This window comes from Hemiscyllium ocellatum, chromosome 8 (assembly GCF_020745735.1).
Source record: "Hemiscyllium ocellatum isolate sHemOce1 chromosome 8, sHemOce1.pat.X.cur, whole genome shotgun sequence".
Lineage (NCBI taxonomy): Eukaryota > Metazoa > Chordata > Chondrichthyes > Orectolobiformes > Hemiscylliidae > Hemiscyllium > Hemiscyllium ocellatum.
The window spans coordinates 108,864,391-108,881,918 of record NC_083408.1 but is presented as its reverse complement, the minus strand read 5'-3'; the positions used below and the strand labels follow the sequence as shown (position 1 = coordinate 108,881,918).

The window sequence follows — 17,528 nt, the reverse complement described above, 5'->3', positions numbered from 1 at the left end:
TGTTTCTGGACAGTTTTCTACATGTTCAGGCAAATGCCAGTGTTGTTGCTATTCTGGAGCAGCTTGGTGAGGGCCATGCTAAGTTTTTGAGCACAGATGTTCTCTATTACTACTGGGGGAATGTTGCCAGGGCCCATATCCTTCGCCCAGTGCCCAGAGTCTCTAACATTTTCTTCATGCTGCTACTATGCAGTAACAACAAGTGGTATTTTCCATTGGTATGATGCTGTCGTCAAGCCAAAGGGACAGTCTGTATACCATTGAAATGAGTAATGTGAATTTCATTTCTGTTGTGCAGCTACATACATGTCCTGTGGGTCCCAACAACTGTTTCATTCTCCATGGCAATGCCTCAAATAATCAGCAACGAACACCCTTTTCTCAAGCCACACAAGTTGTTTCTCCCTTTTGAAATTTGATGTTCTTGTGTCTGTCCTGAGGACTGTAGGATGAAAGATCTTTGACACCATGGCCTTTGTTTTTATCAATACAACCAACATTGTTGAAATCTGCTAGTTCAATACGAATTGGAAAAATATTTTGGCTGACATAGCTTAGTTACGTCCTGGGCATTGAGCTGTTGTGGACATCAAGAAGATGTGCTTAATGCATGCAAGGAAACAGCAATGACGAGGTTTAGTTGGACACAGCAATGAAGAGAGTTCAGAATAATTAAATAGCGATAGAACAGGAAAAAAGCAGGTTGTAGACAACAGCAAGTAAGTTCAAGTATTAATAGTACAAATGGTTAGAAACGTTATGCGCATTTTAATACAAAATAAATGAATTCGCAAAATAAGCAGTGCACAAAAGTCCAGTGCAGTCCATTGTGGAGGTTAGTGCAGTCTTTTGCAGGGAGAGTTTCATAATTTAAATATTTAATCCAGAAGCTACATTAAGGTCCGAAGGATGGCATGTTTTGTTTTTATTTTTAGCAGAAGAATGACTATTCAGTGCTTTTATTCCATATAATGTAATATTATATGGTGTATAATATAAGAACTAGGAGCAGGAGTTGGCAGTTCAGTTCCATGAGTCTGCTTTGTCATTTGATAAGATCATGGCTGAACTCATCTTGGCTTCAAACCCATTTCCCTGTATACGGTCCATAACCCTTCAACCCATTACTAATTAAAAATCAATCTCCTTCTTCAATGTGCCAGGAACCACCACACTCTGTGGTAGTGACTTCCATAGATAAACCTTTGAGAGAAGTACATTCTCATGCTTACTGCCCCTTATCCTAAAGCTGTGATCTCATTCTAGATTGCCCTACAAGTGGAAACCATCCTCTCTGCAACCAACCAGCTCTCAAGAGAAATGAAATGCCTTATGGAATAGATTTAATGTTCAGCTAATCAAGTGGCAGGCCAAATTTAACACTGATATAAATTGGACACAGATTGTAAAAATGTAGGACACAATGTATAAGAAGAAAAAAAATCCAATTAACACAGAGACACCTGTGAATAACATCAAAAATGTCACTTCCAGTGCCAATGCCTCAAAACAATTAAAATGGAATCTAGTCACTCAAAATCGGCACAGGCATGATAGGTGGTTCAGTGGTTAGCACTGCTTCCTCACAGTGCCGGAGGCCCAGGTTTGATTCCAGCCTTAGGTGACTGTCTATGTGGAGTATCCACGTTCTCCCTGTGTCTTGCGTGGGTTTTCTGCAGGTGCTCCGGTTTCCTCCTGCAGTTCCAAAATGTACAGGTTATGTGGATTTAACCATGGTGCATTGCCCATAGTATACAGCAATATGCTATTTAGGTGGATTAGCCATGGGAAATGCAGGGTTACAGGAATGGGATGGGTCTGGGTGGGCTCGTCTTCAGATGGTCGGTCTGGACTCAGAAGGCTGAATGGCCTGCTTCCAAGCTATAGGGATTCTATGAAAATCAAGATAACAGAGTAGAATGTTTATTCATACCCTGTCATCCAACATTGGGAATATTGGATTTAGATTGCTTGCTTTCTCCTTTTGTCCTCTAGTCTCAAATCCCTTTCCGTTCAAACCTTCACACTAATCTTAACACTTGATTCTCTTGTTGGCTACACTTTTGCTTTTTAAAATGATTTTCATTCCGACAACTTCACTAAAACATATCCTAACCCGGGCCCACCTGTATTTGCCATATCCAATTTTACACCTAACCTGCTTTTCCACTGACAGCATCGACAAATGCATTATTGACCCTGGTTCCATGCTCATTTTCGTTCAGACTCCTAATTTCTCCAGTGTATTTGCTGCTTTTCAGCTATTCTCACTGTCTATTGTGAATTATTCCTCGTTGAATTTCTTGGGCACACCACAACAGTGGAATCTGGAATTGGGCACACCAGGCATTTAAGGATGAAGTTTTGAAGAAGGGTCACTTGACCTGAAATGTTAGCTCTGGTTTGTCTCCACAAATGTTGCCACACCTGCTGAGCTTTTCCAGCAATTTCTATTTTAAGATGAGGTGCACTTTCTTTCAACTAAGTACTGACGAAAATGAAGCCATTTTTATGAACTCTACCTGCTTGCCACAGACAATCCATCCACTCCCACAGCCTTCTGCAGATGCAGTTCTGACGAAAAATTAATCTCTGGTCATTCTGTAGCAATCAGTGGAAACTGCAAGTGCTGAGCAATCCCAGAACTGCTGCAAAGTTTTGAACAGATTTGGGGAAACAGATTACCTGCTCAAAGCATACATCCTCAATTTTGGCAAATTTGAGCTAGAGTGTTGGGGGAGGGCAAGATTGGGGGGTGGGTTGGGGTGGGGGGGCAGCGGTGAGGGAGTGGAGTGATATTTATTGATTTTCTGCATCCTGAGCTAGGAAGAAGGTAAGTGACCTAGGTTTTCTCCATTATTGTTGACATAATAACGCGTTTTCTGGAAAATGAGAGAATGTGATATTCACCTCACATAATTTTGGGTCCAGTCCCAGGTAGCCAAATGATTTGACAGCCACTGATTACGAATTGAGTATCTTGAAGGATATATGAAGGAAAAGGCAGAAAAGTGGAAGTTGAGGATTACTAGGTCAGCCATTATCTCATATTGGCTGCTAGGTGGGCTGTTTCTGCTATGATGTATTATGGTCTTTTGCCTTTTGGCTCCATATGCCCGTACCTTCAGGTTGAATCAGTTCAGTGAGAGTGCCAACTTAAATGCCAGGTCCATTAAAGCAAAGGCTTTTTGAATAATAATACAGTTAAGAGGTCAACTGTGAGGATGTTATTGCATTTAATTTGAAAGCTTTTGATAAGGTTTCCTGTTTTATTCACCTGTTTTATGGGTCCTCTTGTGGTGCAGTGGTTGTAGCCCTACCCCTGAACCAAGAGACCTGGGTTCAAGTCCCAGCTGGGCAGAGATGTGTAAAAATCTCTGAACCAATTGATTAGAAAAGGAAAGGATAAAACTAATCAACATCTTTTCAATATAATCTACTGCCACTAGTAATGACTAACTGGTAATAAATGTAGTTCGCACTTTCTAAATCTCTAATTTTCTATTTCTTTAATTTTTCTTTGTTTCTCTAGCCTAAACTCTACAGATCAGTAATTGAAGATGTAATCAATGATGTACGAGAACAATTCCTTGATGATGGAGTGGATGAACAAGTTCTTATAGAATTAAAAACGGTACGATTTTTTAAAATACCCCAACCTAACTTTCAAACAAAAGCTAAGTAGAAAAATGCACTTGTAATGAAAACCTTCCTCAGTGTTTACATTGAATCACAGTTTACATTCTAATGATGATCTGTTCTCACAGCTTGGCAGTACCATGTGTTGACATGTTAGATGTTGGCGAACAAAACACTTACTGGCAGAATCCTAACACATGAAATTGATTCTCTATATTTTGACTTGGTTTTGGCGGTTGTATACTATGGTAGTAAATTACTACCATACAGCAATTCAAATTCATCTTTTGCTACTCAAGATGAATGCTAGATTGCACAATTTATTCCATTGACAGTACAATATCGCTGTAATACTAAATTCCATTTTGTGATTATTTTAACAATATAAAAAGGTTTCAAAAGCCACTCTTTTGCTAAAGTATACTTTAGGTTCACCGTTATTTCTCAGGTGTAAAGCACAATAGATGCCAACCATGACTTTTAATGTACTGTAATCATAAGCTTGCATAATTGCTCTGATTTGTTTAGTGGCACTGTTGTAGCTCCAGTGAGGATTGTAAATACATCACCGAACTAACAAACTCTCACCTGTAATTTGTTTTTCCTGACTCAATGTGAAGCAACAGTAAATGTGAACGATGCATTTTTTAAAAACATGCCTTGTAATTCAGGAAGGCCTAAAATAAAATTTCTGTAATCCTGGTCTATTGGGTCTGTACTGGTTAACTGTGCAGAACAACCTTGATTAGCAGAACAAGATGGAGGGGAGGATGACTGATCACGCTCCCTTCATGCCCCCGCTACAGGGTTCCTACTCCCTTCAGCACATCGCTTGCACATTCTCGTAAGGGCCTCTCTGCGTTTGCAGGCTGTCGGCAGTGGTTTAAGGACTCGTCTTACTGCTCCATGCAGGTGATGTCTGAATGCATTGTCCAGAGGGATCAGGCTCTCCGTCAGGGTGCCTGGCGATGATCAGTGGTCAGTGGCTTGTTGGCAAGCTGCGTTGCGAGGAAGAGCAGAAGGGACGAACTGTTCCCGAGGTCTCCAAACCAACCGCGCCGTGCCAGGCCAAATTGTTGTTGCCGAGGCCTGTGTGGCCCTGTCACTCTGACTCCTCGGAGACGTCCTGTCGCATTCTCTTGGCCACATGTCTGTGATGTGTCAGTGTTAAGAGTTTCAAGTGGTGGGAAGCCAGCCACTTGAGTTCAGGATGGTTGCAGATGGTGCTTGAACATGGGACAGGGTGCCGGTGGAATTGTGATTCAGTTTGAGCAACTTCCCACAGTGGGAAGAGTTCCATTTTAGCAAGGGAGCCAATCTAGGACTTCATACCGCCTGGGTGACCTCCAGGCCAGCTAGTGACACTGAATTCAGTCTGGTCAGTGAGCAAACAGTGTGTCCAAACAGGGTCCCATGACAGCGGAAATAGCAGAAACAGGTTCCCCTGACAGTGACAATAGCAGGAATAGGGTTCCCATGGTGGCAGCAGTAGCAGGAACAGGGTCCAGTGACGGCGACAGGAACAGGAACAGGGTCCAGTGTTGGCGACTGTATTAGGAACAAAGTTCAGTGACTGCAACTGTAGCAGGAACAGGGTCTGGTGGCGGCGGCAGGAACAGGGTCCAGTGGCGGTGACATTTGCTGGAACAGGGTGCAGTGTTTGCGACCGTAACGGGAACAGGGTCCAGTGGCGGCAACTGTAGCACGAACAGTGTTCAGTGTCTGCATCATTAACAGGAACAGGGTCCAGTGGCGGCGACAGTAGCAGGAACAGGGTCCAGTGACGGCAACTGTAACAGGAACAGGGTCCAATGGCGGCGGGTGTAGCAGGAACAGGGTCCAGTGGCGGCGACTGTAGCAGGAACAGGGTCCAATGGCGGCGACAGTAGCAGGAACAGGGTCCAGTGGTGGCGACTGTTGCAGGAACAGGGCCCAATGGTGGTGACAATAGCAGGAACAGGATCCAGTGGCGGTGACTGTAGCAGGAACAGGGTCCATTGGCAGCAGCATTAGCAGGAACAGGGTCCGGTGACGGCGACAGGCACAGGGTCCAGTGTTGGCGACTGTATTAGGAACAAGGTCCAGCGATGGCTACTGTAGCAGGAACAGGGTCCAGTGGCGGTGACAGTAGCAGGAACAGGGTCTGGTGACGGTGGCAGGAACAGGGTCCAGTGGCGGCGACTGTAGCAGGAACAGGGTCCAGTGGCGGCGACTGTAGCAGGAACAGGGTCCAGTGGTGGCGACAGTAGCAGGAACAGGGTCCAGTGATGGCGACCGTCACAGGAACAGGGTCCAGTGACGGCGACAGTAGCAGCAACAGTGTCCAGTAACGGCGGGTGTAGTAGGAACAAGGTCCAGTTGCGGTGACTGTAACAGGAACCAGGTCCAGTGACAGTGACCATAGCAGGAACCGGGTCCAGTGGCCGTGACTGTAATAGGAATGTAACAGGAACAGGGTCCAGTGACGGCGACTGTAACAGGAACAGGGTCCAGTGGCGGTGACAGTAGCAGGAAAAAGGTCCAGTGGTGGCGACTGTAACCGGGTCCAGTGGCAGCAGCATTAGCAGGAACAGGGTCCAGTGGCGGTGACATTAGCAGGAACAGGGTCCAGTGGTCGTGACTGTAACAGGAACAGGATCCAGTGGCGGCGACTGTAACAGGAACAGGGTCCAGTGGCAGCAACATTAGCAGGAACAGGGTCCAGTGGCGGCGACTGTAGCAGGAACAGGGTCCAGTGGTTGTGACTGTAATAGGACTGTAACAGGAACAGGATCCAATGGCGGCGACTGTAACAGGAACAGGGTCCAGTGGCAGCAACATTAGCAGGAACAGGGTCCAGTGGCGGCGACTGTAACAGGAACAGGGTCCAGTGGCCGTGACCGTAATAGGACTGTAACAGGAACAGGATCCAGTGGCGGCGGCAGTAGTAGCAACAGTGTCCAGTAATGGCGGGTGTAGCAGGAACAGGGTCCAGTGGTGGTGACTGGAGCAGGAACAGGGTCCAGTGACGGCGACAGTAGCAGGAGTAGGGTCCAGTGGCAGCGACTATAACCGGGTTAAGTGGCAGCAGCATTAGCAGCAACAGGGTCCAGTGGCGGTGAATGTAGCAGGAACAGGGTCCAGTGGCAGCAGCATTAGCAGGAACATGGTCCAGTGGCGGCGACATTAGCAGGAACAGGGTCCAGTGTCGGTGACCGTAGCAAGAACATGGTCCAGTGGTGATGACTGTAGCAGGAACAGGGTCCAGTGGTGACGACTGTAGCAGGAACAGGGTCCTGTGATGGCGACCGTCACAGGAACAGAGTCCAGTGACAGCAACCGTAGCAGCAATAGGGTCCAGTGGCAGCGACCATAACTGGAACAGGGTCCAGTGGCGGCGACTGTAACAGGAACAAAGCCCTATGGCAGCGACTGTAGCAGCATGAGAGTCCAGTAGCTGTGAACGTAACTGGAACAGGGTCCAATGGCGGTGACAATAACAGGAACAGTGTCCAGTGGCGGCCGCATTAGCAGGAACAGGGTCCAGTGCCAGTGACTTTAGCAGGGTAAGGGTCCAGTAGCGGCAATCATAACAGGAACAGGGCCCAGTGGCGGTGACATTAGCAGGAACAAGGTCCAGTGTCGGTGACCGTAGCAGGAACAGGGTCCAGGGGCGGCGACTGGAGCAGGAACAGGTCCAGTGGTGACGACTGTAGCAGGAACAGGGTCCAGTGACGGTGACTGTAGCAGGGTCCAGGGTCCAGTGGCAGCAACCGTAACATTAACAGGATCTATTGGCGTTGACAGTAGCAGGAACAGGGTCCAGTGATGGCAACCGTAACAGGAACAGTGTCCAGTGGCGGTGACATCCGGAACAGGGTCCAGTGTTTGCGACCATAACTGAAACAGGGCCCTATGGCGGCGACTGTAGCAGGAACAGGGTCCAGTAGCTGCGAACGTAACTCGAACAGGGTCCCGTGGCAGCGACATTAGCAGAAACAAGGTCCAGTGTCGGTGACCGTAGCAGGAACAGGGTCCAGGGGCGCCGACTGGAGCAGGAACAGGGTCCAGTGGTGACGACTGTAGCAGGAACAGGGTCCAGTGGCGGTGACCTTGGCAGGAACAGGGTCCAGTGGGGCGACTGGAGCAGGAACAGGGTCCAGTGGTGGCAACCGTAACATTAACAGTGTCTATTGGCGTTGACACTAACAGGAACAGGGTCCAGTGATGGCAAACGTAACAGGAACAGTGTTCAGTGGCGGTGACATCCGGAACAGGGTCCAGTGTTTGCGACCGTCACAGGAACAGGGTCCAGTGGCGGCGATATTAGCAGGAACAGGGTCCAGTGTTTGCGACCGTAACAGGAACAGGGTCCAGTGGCGGTGACTGTAGCAGGAACAGGTTCCAATGGCGGCGACTGTAGCAGGAACAGGGTCCAGTGGCGGCGACTGTAGCAGGAACAGGGTCCAGTGGCGGTGACTGTAGCAGGGTCAGGGTCCAGTGGCGTCGACCGTAACAGTAACAGAGTCCATTGGCGGTGATATTAGCCGGAACAGGGTCCAGTGACGGCAGCCATAACGGGAACAGGGTCCAGTGTTTGCGACCGTAACTGGAACCAGGTCCAGTGGCGGTGACATTAGCAGGAACAGGATCCAGTGGTGGTGACATTAGCTGGAACAGGGTCCAGTGTTTGCGACCGTAGCAGGAACTGGGTTCAGTGGCGGCGACATTAGCTGGAACAGGGTCCAGTGGTGGCGACAATAGCAGGAACACGTTCCAGTGGTAACCTTGTTCCTGCTCCTGCCGCCAGCCCAGGCTACCTGCTCTCACTGTGCTTTTATTTAAATTCAAGAAATGTTTATGGGACCATGAGATCTTGTTCAGAAAATCCAAAATTCAGATCATTGTTGTTTGGATGCATGAGGTTCTTCTGTAATTAATGTTTTGGAAAGCATTTCTTTATTCTCTTCTAAGTATAGCTGCAACTTTATTGATCAAGTTTGACTTTGTTGTTGTACATCTACACATTTTCCAAATGGAGCAAAATGGATCGAGACAATGGGGGCTTTTCTACAATTGCCCCTAGCCTGGAGGAAACTGGAGATCAAATTGTAATTATATAATATATGTTCTTCTTGGTATTGCTTTTATAGTTTGTTGTTGCTATTTTTGATCAAGCCAAAAGTGGTATTCTGCCTACTAATGAGTAATATCTAGATTTCAGTGTCGGTAAGATGCAAGGTATGCCAGCTGTACATCTCAACAACTGTCAAATTGAATTAAACAGAATGTCCCTTTAATGGTTTGCAGCAGGCACAGTATTGACCTACATACACCTGATTGTGCGCACAGAATTCTGAGCATCATGTTTAACGTGAGATGTGATTGCCAAGGTTGGATGATACCTTACAACAAAAAAATCCAGACTGAGAATTACCATAACAAACAATTTGAGATTATCAGTCAGGTTCATAATGTGACACACTTATGCTTGCTAAAAGCTCCATATATTCTTGTCTTTTAGCAAGAGAAAGAAATGTGGCATTGTGCTCTTTACAGTGAAACGAAAGTTTACGCGTGGACCATTCCTTGCTGTGTTCCTATGTGATATGTTGAGAGTCAACTTGCCTGATTTGAATTTAAATAAAAACTTGGGGGGAGTTTTAACTGCTTCTTGGTTCATTTTCTATTACAATGCCTCATGTGCTTGCCAACCAATCAACACCCTCCTTTCAGGCGTAAATTCTTGTTCCATTGAATTTGGTAATCTTGCTATTCTGTCCTGATGAGTGAAAGACAAAACACTTTTGCTAGTGTGCCTCTTTCTTTTAGCAATATTAAGAATTTGTCATTGTTTTTATCAAAATTTCACCATCTCAGTCACCTTTTAGCTTACGGGCATGTTTTCAGATCAGTTTGTTAATCTATCCTTGCGGACCTATCTTTGACTTTTCAGTGCCAAACTCTTTGAAGTCAAATCTCTGAATCAAGCCCCTCTCATTCATATTAAAGTTAATAATTCTCTTTTGTTTTCCCCCTTAATTCTTAGCTATGGGAGAGCAAGCTAATGCAGTCAAAAGCTGTTGACGGTTTCCACTCAGAGGAGCAACAGATTTTAATTCAGGCGCAGCAGCAGCAGCAGCAACAACAACAGCACCAGCAGCACCAGCAGCAGCAGCAGCAACAACAACAACAGCAACAGCAGCAGCAACATCAGCATCAGGCTCAGCCGCAACAGACACAGCAAGTGCTCACAATACCTGCTAATTCAGGTCAGTTCCAGTGACCTTGTTATACCTTTCAGTTAGGGAGTGCAAGTGAGAGATGCACCACAATGCATAGATATGACAGATACATGATGTGAGTTGTATGAAGAAAAGGAGTTCACTCAACGTTGCCGAGTGCATGATATGCTATTAGAGGTGCCATTTTTCACATCAACTCTTAAAGCAAGGCAATTTCTGCTTTTCTTGGTACATGCACTCCTTTGAAAAAGGGTGAGGTCGTTCTACCTGTTAAATGATTAACCTGGAACCAACATTGCAGAAACAGAGTGTGACGGTTTGTGTAATCTGGTTATGAATAAATTGGCTGCTGAATTTCCTACATTATAAGAGTGAAAACACTTGAACAATACTCCTGGCAGTATCCTGAGTTGGAAAAGGCGTTTTATTTAATGTTGCTTGTTACAGTTTTCAGAGACCTCCTACTAGAAGTCCATGCAGTGCCCCAAATTTGTTTATAAAGCATATTGAAGACAATGATAGATGCAGTTATTGTTTTGCTAATCCCTTGTGTGTCTGAGTTGGAGATGTTGGTACTGCTGATGGCACTGGAGGATTGTTCATGTTAGTTACTTACCCTGGGTTAATATAGTACCAAACTTTTTGTCTTTGTCAAGACATGAACTTCAGTCTAATTGATCTGCTGGGGTAGTGCTACAGTCAATCATACCATCTGTTTTAGGTATTTGCATCACAACCATTGGAAAGATTTTTTAAAAATACACTGCTGATGCAGGTTACTTCAGTTTCCCACTTGGTAAATTATGTTAAAATTGTGCCCGTAGGAAAAGACTGTGGAAGGGATGTTTGGGTGGTGAGGGAGATTGTTGCTGATTCAGAGTTTTATTAATGTATTGTTCATGTGGTCGTTCTGTGGGATCTTTGTCCCATCTTCTGTTCCATCATTTATACAACTGAGGAGAGGAAGAAAACATTTCAGGTGCCTAATAAATATCAATGTTTTAAAAGACCCTGATTAATGCAGAAAAGTGATAACAGTTCAATCAGTGCTTTTTGATTTGCTTAGGTAATCAATAATAAGTTATAATTCATACAGCTTCGAAATTAGAATTTATCCTATCTGTAGTGCTTGTCACTATTAAACTCTTGAGATTAATATAAAACAAAATACTGCAGATGTTGGAAATCTTGCATAAAATTAGAAAATGCTGGATAATGATGTTAGGTGTGAAACATTAAAATCTTTCTTGCCAGAATTGCTGAGTTTCTCCAGCATTTTCGTATGTGTCTCCAGACCTGCAGCAATGTTGTTGGTCTTAACAGCCTTCTGAAATAGACCCAGCAGTACACTGAGCTTAAAAAGGGACTTAGGGTTGGGGCAGCAGCTGCTGGCCTTGCTAGTGATGCTCACGTTGTATGAAAGAATAATTTTAAAAGGACCTCCTCCTCCTATGTCCTAGATTTTCATCTTCTGCTTAATTATTCCTTATATGGGGAGGGAAGGGAAAGTCAATCAATTAAAATAACTCTGTTCCTGATTTGACTGTGCTGATTATAGTACATGAGAAATGTAAGACCTGAGGACCATGATGCTAACCTTTTCCCCATTTAGTTCATTTATTCAAAATACTAATCACGGTATTTCACTTTGCTTAATTTATCCCATAGTTTTCTCATCTTCTCATAAATCAGGACCGCAAGTTATTATGCAAGATGGAAAACTAATACAACACATGAATCCGACTGGCATGGTAAGGATATGCACAAGCGCACACAGATACAAACACATGTTTAAATATTGCACATATTCTTGTTTCTTCTCCTTACCCCCTCCTGAGGTGTTGAATATTGCTAGTATACATTTCTACAGGACAGCTACTGGCAGTTCTCTAGTGCCTCATTCAATTAGTTTTTATTCACACGGATCTTGGCAGTAAGCATTATTTTACAATCCTGTTTGCAGTCAATTTCAATTATGTGAAAAAATTTTGTTACTGGCAGTAAGGTAGGAAATGTTAAGCATTAGTAATTTGGTAAAACTGACCATCAGTTATCATTGTAGTTGTTTTGGGTTGAGCTGGAGCTGCTGTCAGTTTGGCTATCTGGATTTCAAATTTATTCTGTATTCCATGCAATTAAAATTATAGCCACAAGAGGGCATTTAATTAATTTTACTGCTGAATTAGCTTTGGTGTCAAAATTGTTTAATTGGCTAATTTGTTTTCTGGTTTTCCAGTTTGCTTGTAGAAGCAGTGAATTTCCTAATAATCAACTGATGGCTGTGATAGATTATTCCTTCCCTCCCCATGCTAGGAGATGTATGAGAGTGGAAATTATTGTCTCAAAGTTTGTGAGAAGATTTGTAGCTCGGGTGCTCGTTGTTGTGGTTCTGTTCGCCGAGCTGGGAGTTTTTGTTGCAAACGTTTCGTCCCCTTTCTAGGTGACATCTTCAGTGCTTGGGAGCCTCCTATGAAGCGCTTCTGTGCTGATTCCTCCGGCATTTATGGTGGTTTGAATCTGCTGCTTCCGGTTGTCAGTTGCTGTCCGCTGCAGTGGCCGGTATATAAGGTCTAGGTCAATGTGTTTGTTGATAGAATTTGTGGATGTGCCATGCCTCTAGGAATTCCCTGGCTGTTCTCTGTTTGGCCTGCCCTATAATAGTGGTGTTGTCTCAATCAAATTTGTATTGTTTGTCATCTGAGTGTATGGCTACTAGGGATAGCTGGTCGTGTCGTTTCGTGGCTAGTTGGTGTTCATGGATGCGGGTTGTTAGCTGTCTTCCTGTTTGTCCTATGTAGTGTTTTACATACATAGTATGTTTTACAACACTACGTAGGACAAACAGGAAGACAGCTAACAACCCGCGTCCATGAACACCAACTAGCCACGAAACGACACAACCAGCTATCCCTAGTAGCCATACACTCAGATGACAAGCAACACGAATTCGATTAGGACAACACCACTATTATAGGGCAGGCTAATCAGAGAACAGCCAGGGAATTCCTAGAGGCATGGCACTCATCCACAAATTCTATCAACAGACACATTAGACCTTATATACCCGCCACTGCAGCGGACAGCAACTGACAACAGGAAGCGGCAGATTCAAACCAGTATAAATGCCGGAGGAATCGGCACAGAAGCGCTTCACAGGAGGCTCCCAAGCACTGAAGATGTCACCTAGAAAGGGGACGAAACGTTTGCAACAAAAACTCCCAGCTCGGCGAACAGAACCACAACAAATTATTGTCAGTCAAACCTTACTGTGATAGGAGGGCATCAGTTCCTGTGTGTTGCTGTCCCACCATGCAGTGTCTGAATGTTCTGGGATACTATTTCAGTTACATACTTCTGAAAAATTTACAATATTTTTATAACCCCTGATATAGAAAGGGGAAAGGGTACAACTTTGGAAATTGTTTTGTTTAGCAAGTGCCTTGATGCTTATTAGAATTTGAAAAGCTCATCAGATACATCTTAACCTTCATAATGATTAAAAAGATGCAATTCAAGTTTGCTGCCTAGTACTGGGTTTATTTTGTTTTTCAAAAACATTTAATTTTAGTGGCTTTCCTTGTGCTATATATTTTTGTTTAGGTCAATATCCTGTCAAATGTGATTTAAATTACATCAGGTATTGTAGTCCATGAAACCAGGAGGTCTTGTGGTACGGTGGTTGTGTCCTTGCCTGTGAACTGTAAAGGACCAGTTTCAAGTCCTACCTATGCCAGAGACCATTTTAATATTAACAGAACACATATATTAAAAATAAACTCGTCTATTGGAGCCATAGAAAAGGTACAGCACAGGCGGATGTCAGGCATGTCTGCACAGATTGGATAAACTAGCTGCCCATTCTAATTTCACGTTCCTATATCTGGTCCATAGCCTTACTCTCCCTTACTCTGTCTAGTATTAATCCTAAAAAATCTTCCTTACAGTTACAAAACTGAAAGTGGCTTCAGTACTGTTTTGCAAATGTGTATTTCACCACAGTTGCAACTGAATTGAAATGTAATTTTTATTGTGTATGTACTCCAAGGTTGAATGAATCTTTCCATGATGATCATTTTTTGTCAGTTAAATGCTTTATGTTTTGTTTGCAGAGTGCAGCTGCCACTGCAGCAACTCTGGCATTACCAGCCGGTGTTCCGACTCCCTACCAGCTTTCTAATGGACCAATCCTAACGAATGCAGGTATGAACAAACGCTCATTTGACAGTATGGTTCAGAAAGAGCTCTGTATACCAACTCAGAACATCCTCTGGACTCTTGCGTTTCATTTATACTGCTCTCTACTTGTTTCAGTTCTGATTGCCAAGTTTGGAGTTAGTCTTTTCCTTTTGCTTTTCTTCTTTACCTTCATCTGTGCTTTGTAAATGTACTTCTACTTTGAATTTAAAATAACTGTTTTATGATCATACATCTGACTGAGAGTCAAAATGTGGTGAGTTGGATGAGGTCAGGCTGAGGAGATGAATTCTCTGGGAAAGTGGAAAACTAAAGATGTTTCAACGCATTTGTTTGATAGGATTGTTATGGACAAAGCCAAGCCCCCTAAAAACATTTCGAGAAGGTAGCTCAGACCCTAATTTGCTAGTTGTTTTGAGCAGGTGTTAAGTGGATATTTCAGGAGTGATGCAGCTCGACAAAACCCCTCAGTTTTAAACAAAACAGAATTTTTTTTACAGAGTACTGAACGAAACACAAAGAGAACAGAATACCGAATAACTTAACTTATCCAAAAACCCAACAGATTGTCCCAACTTAATGATGCTGTTCCAAATTTCTGCAACAATCCCCATTAACACCCCATGGCAAAAAAAGGTAAAATCAAACACGGGGTCTTACAAGAGAGATGTCAGAGAGAGGGAGGCTCAGCCAGGACCTGCTTCTTTAGTTCCAGCAGCTTCAAAACTTGACTGCTTGCTCAAACCAAACCAGAGAAAAGCTGAGCTGGGAGAACCACTACTGCCCTTTTATTGTACAAGTGTTTGTTTAAAAACCTAAAAGCATCTTTAAGGAGAAGAACCCAGACATTTCGGAATCTATGCGTTTACGATCCCTGTGAGGAAAAAACCCAAGGACAACCTAACCTGGTAAAAGGAGCAGCATCATCACAGGTTGAACAAAGCGGATGTAACTTTCAAAAGGAAATACTTTTTTTTTAGATTAGATTCTCTACAGTGTGGAAACAGGCCCTTCGGCCCAACCTGTCCACACCGACCCTCCAAAGAGTAACCCACCCAGACCCACTTCCCTCAGACTAATGCACCTAGCACTATGGGCAATTTAGCATGGCCAATCCACCTATCCTGCATATCTTTGGACTGTGGGAGGAAACCGGAGCACCAGGAGGAAACCCACGCAGACATGGGGAGAATGTGCAGTCTCCACATAGACAGTCGCCTGAGGCTGGAATCAAACCTGGGACCCTGGTGCTGTGAGGCAACAGTGCTAACCACTGATCCACCATGCGATAAAGAAATATTTTCAGAGCTGTGACAAAATTGTTTGGCTCTTTCAGAGAACTGACACAGGCACAAGGAGCTGAATCATTTCTTTCTTTCATTTAAGCAGCCACTTATAAACGGGATTTGAATATTGTTGATTAGGGAGAGATGTTGATGAAACCGTTAGTCTTTCACACATCAGGAAGTATGCAACAATTCCAAATTTCAAGCGGTCAGCAATTTATACTGCAGGAGAAATAGGTGCTGATTAATTGGCCGAGGTGTTGCCATGGAAAAAGTAATGAGGAACTAACGAGGAGCCCAATCTCCCAGAGCATTCAAGAACAGTGCAAAGTATATTTGCCAGCCAATCAGCGTACTTTACTCCAGTAGTTTAAATTGCTGTGATCATTTGAAGTGTAGCAGTTTTGTATTTGTCCCATTAAAGGTGAGGCAAAAAACTTCAGCAGCATGCCTCCTTAGAAGAATTCTAATTTCATGTTACTTCATATTACAATGCTAGTTAATCTTTAAAATTCTCATATTTACTATCAAAGGTCTCCCTATCCTTGCACTGAGCTCTATTCCTGCAGCACAACACTGTTTGAGATATCTTCATGTTCTTCCAATTTTGGTATCTATCTTATCCCTAATTTTAATCACACCACAATTAGCAGCTCTGCCTCCAGTTACCAAGTGCCTGAACTTAGGAATTATGTTAAATGTGTTTCCCTCTCTATATCTTAAGATCCTTTGAAAATGCTACCTCTTTTACCAAGCTTTTGGACCGTAACTTAATATCCCTTTTTGTGATCCGTTGGCATCAAATTTAATGTATTAGAAGGAAGCACACCCTTCATCCCGACAAGTCCACACTGACCTTCCGAAGAGTAACCCACCCAGACCGATTCCCCCACCTTATATTTATACCTAACTAATGCACCTAACACAATGGGACAATTTGGCATGTCCAATTCACCTGACCAGCACATCTTTGGATTGTGGGAGAGAACCTACACAGACAGTCGCCTGAGGTGGGAATCGAACCCAGATCCCTGGCACTGTGAGGCAGCAGTGCTAACCACTGAGCCACCATGCCACTCCAAATGTAGGAATATGCCTATGAAAAACCTTGAGACATTTTTATAATGTCTAAGATGCTACATGAATATAAATTGTTTTACAAATTTGTGCTCTTCAAAATCGAACTAATGTTTTCTATCTGCCTATATGTAATCTGTGCAAATTCTTGTTGTTCCACAGGGCAACTGCTGCAGTTTGTACGAGCTCCTAATGGAGCCCACTACTTTTTCCAGCCACACCAGCAAGTTGTACTTGCACAATCGGTGACTCAGCAGCAGGTTATTCAGCAGATGCAGTCTGGTGGTGTGCAGGCACCTGTCATACAGCAGGTGTGTACGACTGATTAGTTATGATGTGGAGGTGCTGATGTTGGACTTGGATGGACAGAGTCCGAAGCCACACAACACAAGGTTATAGTCCAATAGGTTTATTTGAAATCACAAGCTTTCAGAGCACTGCTCACCTGATGAAGGAGCAGCACTTCAAAAGCTTGTGGTTTTGCACAAACCTTTTGGGCTATAACCTGGAGTCGTGTGACTTCCGATTGATTAGTTGTCATCTCGTGACAGTTGAGGTTGATAAGAAAATGAATTTCTATAACCAGACTTCTGTTCTATAACTAAATTTCTATTTTCCATAACTTCTCAACTTGTGCTTATCAGGACAACTCACAAAAAATGGTTATTTGGCATGTGTACTCTGATGGGTAGAAATATTGCCATGGGGAATGCACTAGTTACCATTGCTCGACAGTTTACTATCAAGCTTGCCCAAATTTTAAACTAGATAGGTTGACTCTGGTCAAAGTATTACCTTGAGAAATGAACCAGAGAATGGCTGTTAACCTATCTTGTTGAGCTGAAACAGGTGCAGTGTATGTACATACTCTTTGTATCTGCTTGTGTGAATTGGAAGCTTGTTGTTCAGTCGCAGCAGTGTGTACTACCTACAAACAGCACTGCAAAGATCCTTAGACAGCACCTTCCAAACCCTCAACCACTTCTATCTTGAAGGACAATGGACCGAAGGGTCTGTTTCTGTGCTGTACATCTCTATGACTATGACAGCAGATTAATGGAAAGACCACTAGTTGCAAGTTCCTCTCCAAGCCGGTCTCCACCCTGAC

General features: G+C 43.9%; 1 protein-coding gene across 2 annotated transcripts in view; it reads left to right on the top strand.

Annotated features, from left to right (window-relative positions):
- Window positions 1-17,528, top strand: part of gtf2a1 (general transcription factor IIA, 1) — a 64,251-nt gene that overhangs the window by 22,358 nt on the left and 24,365 nt on the right. The window contains exons 2-6 of one of the 2 annotated variants that reach the window (XM_060829443.1): window positions 3,533-3,634; window positions 9,668-9,890; window positions 11,556-11,614; window positions 13,973-14,063; window positions 16,583-16,731. In XM_060829443.1, coding sequence (XP_060685426.1) covers window positions 3,533-3,634; window positions 9,668-9,890; window positions 11,556-11,614; window positions 13,973-14,063; window positions 16,583-16,731 — 624 coding nt within the window. Of the gene's footprint in view, window positions 1-3,532; window positions 3,635-9,667; window positions 9,891-11,531; window positions 11,615-13,972; window positions 14,064-16,582; window positions 16,732-17,528 lie in introns of both variants that reach the window. The other variant, XM_060829442.1, reaches the window with a different exon arrangement.